Consider the following 10,679-nt stretch of genomic DNA (forward strand, 5'->3'; position numbering starts at 1 on the left):
TTCTAGTAAAAAATTTGAATTTTTCCAACATTAACAAGTATGTTGCCAATCTACATTGTAGCATTCTACATCTATTTTTGGATGGTCAAAAAGAGTAAAATCATACTACTAGAAATTTGTCGAAAGGAGTAAAATCTTAGAAATATAGTAAAAAAATTGAATTTCAAAAATAGACAACAACAGTAAAAAAATTTATAGAAAGAGTACAAAAAGAAGTAAATGCTGCCATATCATAAATTACCATTCCTTGACTCCTTCATTGGCTCCTCGTCATTAAATTACCAATAAATCAACATTCAATATTCCCTTCCCTAAAATAACAAGTCTTACATGCACGCGCGCCAACATCCCATTAAATCATTCCCCCATCTCCTCCTCTCTAGACTTCCCTCTATATAACTCCTCCCTGTAGCCCCTGCAGCCTCACCAGTGTACGCCATCTCCCATTCTCTCATCCTTCATTCCTACTCTTTCCCACTAACTAGCAGTAGTCATTCTATTCCATCAAGGCGTGCTCCATTTCTAGCTTTCATTACTAATCAAGTACTCATCTATTACTATGTCCCCTTCTCAGTCTCAACAGCAGCAGCAGCATCATAAACATAATCACTGCTAGTTTTTCTTCCACTACTCAGCTTTTTCTTTTTCGACAACGATCCCAAACCAGACATACTCATTTCAATACCCTCTACTTTCTTCTATATATTCTCAATGGATTATACAAGAAAATCTTACTTCTTACAACAAGAACAAGAAACATATCATTTTCATCATCGAGAAAAGAAACATTCCAATAATCTTCATCATCAACTTCCGCATCTGAATACTTCATTTTCTTCGTCTTTACTCGACGAAATCTACAAGTCGTTCGACGAAGCAACAAGCTATAATCCGTCGTCGTGTTTCGAAGAAACAAAAACAATTACCATGAAGAAGAAGATGATGACACAGAGCTGTATTGCTGCTCCGATTACAAGCAGCAGAACTAGTAGTAGTATTAACAAGCAACATTCTTCTGTTAAAGGGGGGAGTAATAGAGATCATCATCAACAGAGAGATTTTGTAGCAGTGAAAGAAGAATCAGGGAGAACGAAACAGAGGAACATTGTTGATAAACGGGTTCTTGAAAAGAAGAAGAAGAAGAAGACGAAGACGAAAGGTAATGATCAAAAAGTAATTGTTGATTCAAATAATAAGATTAATTTGAGAAAGAAAACGGTACCATCGGTTCCGGTGGATGCGACTCATCGGTATTTACATTCTACTTCGAGTTCTTCAGATTCTAGTTCCGGTGGTGGGTTTTCTTCGTCTGAGACTGAATCAGTTTATGGATCAACCAAATCTTCTAATACTGGTTCATTTTTTGTGAAACCAATTAGAACCAGAGGTAGTAGCACAGTTCATCATTCAGAGAAAAGTGATCAAATTCCTCGAAACCACGAATCGAAATCGAAGATGGAGGACAACGAAAGCCGAAGCGGTGGTGGAAATGGGAAAGCAAAATCGAGAGCAATGAAGATTTACAACGATTTGATCAAAGTAAAACAACCTATTTCGCCCGGTGGAAAAATCTCCAGTTTTCTTAACTCTCTGTTTACACCAAAAAAATCATCGAATGATTTTCCGGTAACAACAGCACCACCGGTCACGGCGGCCACACCGACATGTTCATCGGCTTCATCGTATTCAAGATCATGTTTAAGTAAAACTCCTTCTCTAAGCAATAACGGAAATCTGAAACAGAGATCTGTTAGATTTTATCCAGTTAACATCATTCTTGACGATTCTTCAAAACCTAAACAATATAATCAACAGCAACATCGTAGCAGTAATCGTATTGGAAGCGAAGAAGAATTCAAGAACAAGATTAGTGAAATTAAGAAGAATAATCAGCAAAGGTTCTTAGTTGAAGAAGTAATTGACATTGATAAATTGCTAATGGCAAATTATCAAAGGAAAGATGAGAAGAATCTGAAAGTTGAAGAGGATGATGATGAAGATGATAGAGCTAGCTATGCAAGTTCAGATTTGTTCGAACTTGATAATTTATCAACAATTGGATTGGAGATTAATGCTGCTAGGTTTAGTGAAGAACTTCCTGTGTATGAAACTACTCATTTCGAAACTAATCGTGCCATTGCTAATGGTTTTAGAGTGTAATTCCTTTTTTAACCTTTAATTTTCATTAACTCAAATTGGAGAAAATTCCTAATTTTTGTCGATTTATTCCTTGTAATTTTTTTCTTAATTCAAATTTTTGGTAGATTGTTTTATTCGTCCAGAAAAATATACTTCTAATTCTATTTTCATAAATTCATTTTTTTTTTTTTTTTTTTTTTTTTTTGTTATTGGATGAGCTAATGAATCCATAATATGTCAAAACTGATAACCATAAAATGATCTGATGGGTGTAAAAGCATTTGCCACTTTTGATTTAAATTTAATAAAATTCTCTTTTTATGACGTGACAAATTGTAAAATGTGATTAGGAAGATAATACATGGTTTTTAAACTATGTGAAAATTCTTGAATTCGAGTAAAGGGGAATTGAAGAATGTAGAGTTTAAAGTGAAAGTGATAAAGTAAAAAGATGATCGGATCAGATCAGTAGATCATCATGATGATGATCAGATCTCATACATTGTTCAACAGGCCAAAATAAAAAAAAGAATAAAGTGGTAGTAGGAATTGGAATTGAATTGAATGAGAACGAAAGAAAGAAAATGAAATGAGCTTTTGCTTTAAATGTGGGTCCCACTGATAAACTGTAAACAACGTTCCTTGGTGGGCCCCACTAGTAAAATCCTCTCCAGGTCTGTGCTTTTTTAATTTGTGAGGGGTGAATAGTTGCTGTTTTTTTACTACTATTTTGAGGAAGGGGAGCAGTGAGTTAAAGTAAAGAAAGAGATGGAATGGAAAAGGTAAAATCTGAACAAGAATTTACACCAAAAAAAAAAAAAAAATATCAAAAGAATGAGAAGAAAAGGAAAAGAAGAAATTGTTCAAGAAGGTTGTTTTTCTGTGGGATTTAAGACCAGAATTTATTGATCCTAGGGGTGAAGAAGAGTATTTTTCGAAGCTTGCAAAGGCTTTGATGTTAACTTGGAAAAAATCTAAATCAAGTTTTTTTTACTGCTTTTTAAAGCTAAAGTTTTTACGGGGTAACAACAAACCATTAATCACCAAAATGTTTGGAGGTTGGAACATCGAATTGGGTTTCAAATTCTAATCACATGATTCACTCTTGTGTTCTCCTTCTAATAGAGTTACCTTTAAAGAAAATAAATCCAGGAGCATGTGAATTTCAAATTATCTGATTAAGGACATGAGACACACGTGTCTCCGTTCGATACTCCAATATACGCGTCTCCATTGTGGAACATCATATATATATATATATATGCATGTGTAGTTATTGGTGACATGAATTCGAAATTCATTAGCATCGAATAATCTTTAAGGACCACTAACAATTTTTGTTGATGATTCGAAAACATTATTGGTAATAGGTTAGAATATCCAAATAAACCAACCCTCATGTAAACCCACGACGAGTTCATCAACTTAAACAAGCTCTAATCAAAAATTCTTCACATGAACCATAATTATCCAAATCAATTCCGTTATCTTAGTTTGATTAATAAATGAACTACTTACTGCTGGAATTTTCTGTCAAAAAATCATTAGCTAGCCAGCGTAATCCAAGATTTTAGGCCTCTCTACTACTGAATTGTTTATCCAAGCACGAACTCAGAACTACGTATTAAAAAACTGCAAACTAAAACTGGTTAAAGTTTTGAACTTAAACTTAAACTACGTATTAAGATTGCGTTCCCATTACTTAAACTCCTTAATTAAATATCAGGATTAGGGTCTAAAGATCGACGTAGCAAACACGTAACTTAGTTCCTATGTCCATATCCGATTACTGTATTATGCATGACAAGATAATAAGCCAATGATGGGAAGATCGTGATTAGCAGCATTACTGAGATTAACGTGGACTTGGGAAGACGGGTTTTGTTCAACAAGTAAAGTACTGCCATGTATAATTAACAAGCATACGAACCATATGGCAGAAAACATTTTCAAGTATAAATAAGTTAACCGTTGTGTTTTGGAAACTGAGATGAAGATATGTAGTTATTTCGAAGATCATTTTCAAAAAAAAAAAATGATGCATCCAAAAAAGAAGGTTATTTCGAAGATGGGGTTTATTCTGTTGGTCGGAGACAAGATCATGGTATGGAAAAGGTTGTATACAAGAAAATAGAAGATTGATGACTGTTATTTTGGATGCATACATAGGAAAAAGAACATTGAAAATATACATTCCTCCCTTCCCTTGGGAAGCTTTATTTGACCGTTCTGCAATGGGCTCTTTTACTAGATTTGTGTTTTTAGAAAAATAAAATAAAATAAATCTTAAGCATTGTTTGATTAGTTAGTGTCCCATAAAACGCAATTTGACCACTCTTAAGCCTGGGTCTGCAACCGACCCGTCTACCAGAAAGTAGACTAGCTAGAATATGTACGGTTGAAAATACACTACATTGCATCTGCGAATAATGAATATCAAGTGAAACCTTTTTCAAATTTTTTTTCTCGACAGAAAGCTAGTTTTTTTAAGGATAATGTGACTAGCTTTAAACCAATATTCTCCTTGTGTTATGATGCAGGAATGCATGAGCTTCATTTTTTCTTTCTTTTCCGATGGTTTGGAACAGTGGTCTTTGGACTCATTTTTTCTTTCTTTTCTGATGGTTTGGAACAGTGGACTTTCGACTACATCCTTGACTCCGCAGTAGGAGCGGGCACGAGCTTCATCAACTATTCAACTTGGCAGATCATATAGACACCATTAAAGATACAATAATGATTAACCCACCGAATATTTACAAAACAGATTGTACCCTGTGAGAGGGGGTGGAACACCCTCCAAGATGCTAAGCACGCTCATCTGTGACCGTTCATCCATCCCACTCTTAATGATACTGCTAATCAAGCTACAGGTAGACAGAATAGAGTAATTCTATACGAACCGTGAATGTGGACTCCCCAAAACCGTTCACACACCAAATTGGTGAGCCCTGCTCTTGGAGAGAAAACAGGGGGTCCCACGAAAGGGTGGATGGATGTGTGTATGCGGGGAGTCTGTTTTCACGGTTTGTCAAGCATTTTTGGACAGAATAAAGTTGCAAAAGTGAACATGCCGGCGTGACCACATGAACATATATCTGTGGATACCTGTTTCTTCGGTTCACTCATAGTACTGACAATTTGTCATACTTGTTCTTCCCCCTATTTCCACTTGCACGTGTATGGCTCAATCTATTTATTACCAAAAGAAAAATTCTGCAAAGCTGTACATACACAGTATTACACACTAAATACGTCATGGTTTTGGATAAATAAGAACAAAAGAAGAAGTTGGAATGTAAGCCACATATAAGAACAGAAGATTAAAGAGGACGCGAGAGAGTGAGAGAGACGTAAGAGATCGATCGGATTCAGATATGGCTCAGGCTTTACTCAAAGAAAATTATTCGAGAGAAGAAGCAGACAGGGAGTGTGTGCATGTGCTTTTCTTGGGTGATCCCTAGGAGGAATTGTAGTTTATGGTCCAGGAATCATGAATGCATTTTGATCACTTTCACCATCTTTAATAAGAGAAGAGAAAGAAGAAGAAGGTGATGATTATGATGGGCAACTGGGCGCATTTAATCTTCTTTTTCTTGGATTCCATCTCTTTAATTTTCTCTCAGGATGTAGTTTGAAATTTGAACACAAAATGGTAGTTCCCATCAGAGGTATCACATGGCACGAATAAAATTTTGCCTAGCATAATGCGCTAGGCAGTGGCAAAGCCAGGGAAAGCATATGAATTATATGATCGAAAACCTTTTCAGATATAGGTAGTCAGAGATAACAGAAGATCAATGACCATTATTTTGGATGCATATACATACTGAAGAACATTGAAGATATTCTTCCTTTGCAAGCTGTACCTAATTTAGGCTGTTCAGTTTCGGTGACCCCATGACTATTAGGCCACAAAGCATACTCAGACTACACTCAAGGTATACAGCTGATTTATAAACAGTACATGACAATAATCCGCTCGGTGAATTTGAAACATCTGTGGATCAAGTTCTTTCTGATAGAAAATTTTATGCCATGCGGGCCAGCAACGGTAGAAATCACTTGGCAATAACGTGACTAGTTTTGGACCAATTCTCCTTGCATAAGATGCAAAGCCAGCGATGAGCTTCATCAACTTGACAAATCATAGGAGACACATTGAACCATTTAAGGTACTAAGGTAGAAGAGTACTGAATAATGTTGCAAACGTCAACATGCCGTGTGACCACTACAAGAAAAGTTGGATTAAGCGACCAGTCATTTTTGGTTGGAAAAGCCCATATTGAGTCGCTCTAACCCTTAAAGCGACTTAATTTGGCTCTCGCTCTCGAATTGCAAAAGGTGGGATTTCTACAAGTCTAGAGCAGCTAGGCAATCGCTTTAGTAATCAAGCAATTATCACATAGCGTCTTTTTTCTTAATTGCTTCATGGCTAGACCGACCTTCCTAGAGCAAGCAAAATAGTGATCGCCTTAAAGCTAGACCAACCAAAATACAACAAGCAAAATAATGATCGCTTTAAAGCTAGACCAATCAAAATACAACAAGTGAAACACTGATCGCTTCATAGATAGACCAACCATATTAGAACAAGTGAACCTGAAGTTTGGTCGCTTACATTTTTGAGCTACCAAACTTTTTGCCCGGAAGTATCTAGCCGATTTCGATTTAGATAAATCCCAAATTGAAATTAAAATGAAACTTACAATTAAAATTGATATTAAAACAAATTATGAACCAAATTAAAAACTGAATCAAGTTTTATTATATCACATAGATCAATTTACATCATTTCTTAAAAAAAGACAATCTTTACACGAACAAAAAGATCAAAAATACTAACCAATCATTTCTTTAAAAAATGATGATTACAATTTCCTTAATTTTTAAATAAAAGATGAACACTCCTTCGACTTTGTAGCACCAATCTCATGATAAGAGATTCATACTTCCATCATTATTGTGTTTAATTTCCTCTCTGATCATTCATCATTGGGATCTTGATGGAGTACTCATACTCTAATAACATCATGGAAGGAATCAAAAGCACCGTGAGGGATTAGGCTGTAGCATGAAGGAAGTGATTCACATAATTATAATCAGGAGATAATGGATTCTCATCTATAAATCCATCAAACCTCACAATGCACCTTCAAAAGTTCTCCATAACTAGCTAGCTCAAATCCTAATAAAGATTAACTCAATTAGAATTAATAGCACAATGACAACAATTACCTGGGCAACGAACGAAACCACTAAGGGAAAAAGTGGATAAATGTCTAGTATAGATACCACTGTCATCAATATGACCAATGTTAAGCTGAACTGAAGAATGGTCTTTTGCAGTAATAATTCTCTTTGTAGAAGAACTGCAGAACCATCGTAGCAAAGAGGGCACTCTGCTCATTCTCCTGAAAGAAATTAAACACAATGTTAATGCTTTAGGTTCGTTTAACGAGATTATAACACAAAAGTTTACTAATTTGGTAAAGAGCTTACATGGCCTACCAAGTGCAAAGAATCCAAATTACTGGGATTAACATCATTTCATCATTGGGGAAGCATCCTTCATCATAAGAAATTATTTCTTGGTTCATTTCGCCTTCAATTAACTGCATCCTACAAAGAGATATGAGTGATCGATGCATCTTCATCCAGCAGAAATTATTACTTCAGTACAAAAATTCCATACCCAGAGTCTCTTAAAATACATAACCTAAACAGACCTAAAAAGGAAAATCAATTGAGTACAGTAAAATTAATCCCAAAATTAAACAAAATCAAAAGACAAGATACTTAGCAAATCCTTTGGGAGCATGTTATTCAACTCTAATTCGATTAAGAAACAATTATTAGAAAACGAACCAACTTCTACTTGTTCTTCTCCTCCTCTGTAATTCATCTTCCATTTTCTTCTGCCCTCTTTTCCACCTTCTTCTCAATCCCCTTCTTTATATCCTCCTCCACTTGGTTCCCCTGTTTACACCAACAATTACAGAATCAGTACAAAAATTAGAAATCAAAAATTAAATTTCTATAATCAAAATCAACCAAATCAAAATGAGAGAACCTCGTCAGAGCTGTCAATGTAAGAGTTTTCCACTTTGCACCCCTCAACATAATCTACATCAAAAAAACAGACATCAATTTCACTTAAATCTTCACTTCATCTCAACGTAATCTACATCAACAAAACAGGCATCAAACCCTTAATCTTTTGATTTTGTTGCACCCCTCAACGTAATCTACATCAACAAAACAGACATCAAACCCTTAAATCTTCACTTCATCTCAAGTTCACCTCAAACCCTTGTTTCTTGAAATCTTACAGACATCAATTCCCTAATTCCATTACAGATTCATCTTCTACAACATCAACGAGATCAGTTCTTCCCTCTTTTCTCGATCAGTAGCATCATAAACATTGTCAGAATATGAAATAGATATCTTTTTAGATTAAGAGAGGTAGGGAATGATCTAGGTGTGTCTATTAGAGGTGGTGTTAATACGAGTACGTGATTTGATTCAGAACCAGAAGAACATGTAAATCCGATGATATAAATTAGGGTTTTGGGGATGAGTTCAATATGAAGTAAAATAGAGAAATCAGTGATGAAATTAAGGGTTTTCACTTGAACTAAAGCTAGGGTTTGTGAGGATTCAGTATGAAATCGAAAAGAGAATCAGGGATTTGGGAAATCAGTGAATTAAGGTTTCGTGGAATTGTTCAAAGGAATATGTAGAAAATGAAATTGAGAGTCTTCGGGGAAGATTAGAGATGATTTTTTACTAAAATATAGAAATGGAAGAATCGAGTTCTGTGATGAAGATTCGAAGCAATTGAAGCTAACGAAACTTGGGTTAAGGTTTTTTTTTCTGAGGGAGGGTGGTAGGCTTCTAAAAGGTCCTAAAAATTATCCCCGGCCAAAAACTTGGTGGGCCCGGAGATATGTATAAAATTAAGCGAAGAAACGCGGGCCTACAGTAATACCGCAAGTGCACGGTCGTCGGTTGTAGCTCGTGCAAGTACGGGTCGATCCACAGAGACTGGGTGTGTTTTGTAGTGTTCTAGCTATTTGGGTTCCTAAATTGCTAATGGGCTTTGAATACCCTTTGAAACTGTTGGGCTTAATGGGTTTGTTTTTAACAATGAAATGAACTGAGCTTGGGCTCAGTTGGTCTTTGAAGTGTAAATGGGCTTGTGATCGAAGTTGGCTTTGGCCTTATTCCTAAGAATGAACTGGCCTTAGTCTTTTGAGTTAGGCTTCTGGGTTAAGCCCACAGTTGAATGGTTTGGGCTTTGGTTTGAGCTGGGCCTGTGGTCTCTCAACAATTTACAATGGGCTTTTGTTTTGGTCTTCTGGTGAGCTCAAGTTGTGCTCTGGGCTTTTAGGCTCAATGGGATTGAGCTAACAGTGGACTGTGGGCTGGGCTTTGGAGAGGAAGCAGCAGCAGCAGTGGTAGCAGGGCAGCTGCAAGGGAAGTGGCAGCAGCACAAGTGCTGCACAGCAGCTGCACAAGCAGAGAAAGGGAGGTAGCAGCAATACTGCACAGTAGCTGCACAAGCAGTGCAAGTAGTAGCAGCAGCAGAACAAGGAGAAAAAAGAGATGGCAGTGCAAGAGATGCAACAACAGGGCAAAAGCAAAGAACAAAGCAAGATGAACCAAGGCCTAAGGCCAAGGGCAAGGATGATAGTGAAACTAACAGAGCAAGGCTAAGGCAAGAATACAGGCATACAAAAAGAATGGGAAGAGAATTAGCTTGCTATGAGCACTAATTTCTCCTAATGCTCAATCAACACATTGCATCCTAAGCATACAAAAATGGAATGGCAAGATAATCAGCTTTCTATGAGCACTGATTTCTTCCACTACTCAATCAGTTCAGTGCTTCAAAGGTATCTAGCCTAGCATTCCATCAAACTAACAGCAGTGAACTAAACATTAACATTACACAAACATCAACAGGAACATAACAAATTAACAGGAATTAAAACAGGGAAATTAAAACTTAACAGGTTAACAGGAAAATAACAATTTTAACAGAACTTGAAAGTCCTGGACACTGGCTAGTCCAGCATGCCTTTAACACTAATCCCACACCCATATTTATACCCACAGATTAAAATTAGGGTTCTTCCCCCTTTTCCCAAAAATCAGAAATTAGGGTTACCTAATTTGTTGAAAATTGAGCCTTGAAATCGAGCACCCATGCTTTGAATCGTCCTTATGCTCCCTCCTGAATCTTCTGCTACCATTAATTTCCCTAAATCGAGATGTTTTATCAACCTCACCTAGGACAGTTGGTGAGAGAGGATAAAACAGCTAGGTTTAGGGGGATTGTTTGGGGGTTTGTTCTGTCGGGTGATGGTGGAGGTTATGGTGATGGTGGCAGAGGTGTGGGGATGGCAGAGTGTGGTCGAGCTGGTGGTGGCGACAATGGCAGGGGGGTTGCAGAGTTTTTGGGGAAGAAGAAGATGGTCGACTGATTTTTGGGGAGAGGGGGGCGTTTGGTAGAGGTGTAGGGTGTTTGGTA

General features: G+C 36.8%; 2 protein-coding genes across 3 annotated transcripts; one reads left to right on the forward strand and one right to left on the reverse strand.

The window, feature by feature from the left end:
* Window positions 1-227: 227 nt before the first annotated feature.
* LOC113294555 (protein BIG GRAIN 1-like B) lies at window positions 228-2,195 on the forward strand. Its single transcript, XM_026542948.1, has one exon. It carries the CDS (start codon window positions 712-714, stop codon window positions 2,158-2,160), a length of 1,449 nt encoding a protein of 482 aa, XP_026398733.1. The 5' UTR covers window positions 228-711; the 3' UTR covers window positions 2,161-2,195.
* A 4,921-nt stretch (window positions 2,196-7,116) lies between these two features.
* Window positions 7,117-7,885, reverse strand: LOC113300597. Of its 2 annotated transcripts, none has more exons than XR_003335847.1 (3): window positions 7,643-7,885; window positions 7,379-7,554; window positions 7,117-7,207 (listed from the first exon to the last, which is right to left on the reverse strand). XR_003335847.1 is itself a non-coding variant. In XM_026549800.1 (3 exons), the coding sequence occupies exons 1-3, from the start codon at window positions 7,795-7,797 to the stop codon at window positions 7,203-7,205; spliced, it is 327 nt and encodes a 108-aa protein (XP_026405585.1). In that variant the 5' UTR covers window positions 7,798-7,885; the 3' UTR covers window positions 7,117-7,202. The 2 variants fall into 2 exon arrangements, 1 of the variants encoding a protein (XP_026405585.1); XM_026549800.1 differs by having other exon boundaries at window positions 7,652-7,885.
* Window positions 7,886-10,679: the final 2,794 nt, after the last annotated feature.

Source organism: Papaver somniferum, chromosome 7 (assembly GCF_003573695.1).
Source record: "Papaver somniferum cultivar HN1 chromosome 7, ASM357369v1, whole genome shotgun sequence".
Classification (NCBI taxonomy): domain Eukaryota; kingdom Viridiplantae; phylum Streptophyta; class Magnoliopsida; order Ranunculales; family Papaveraceae; genus Papaver; species Papaver somniferum.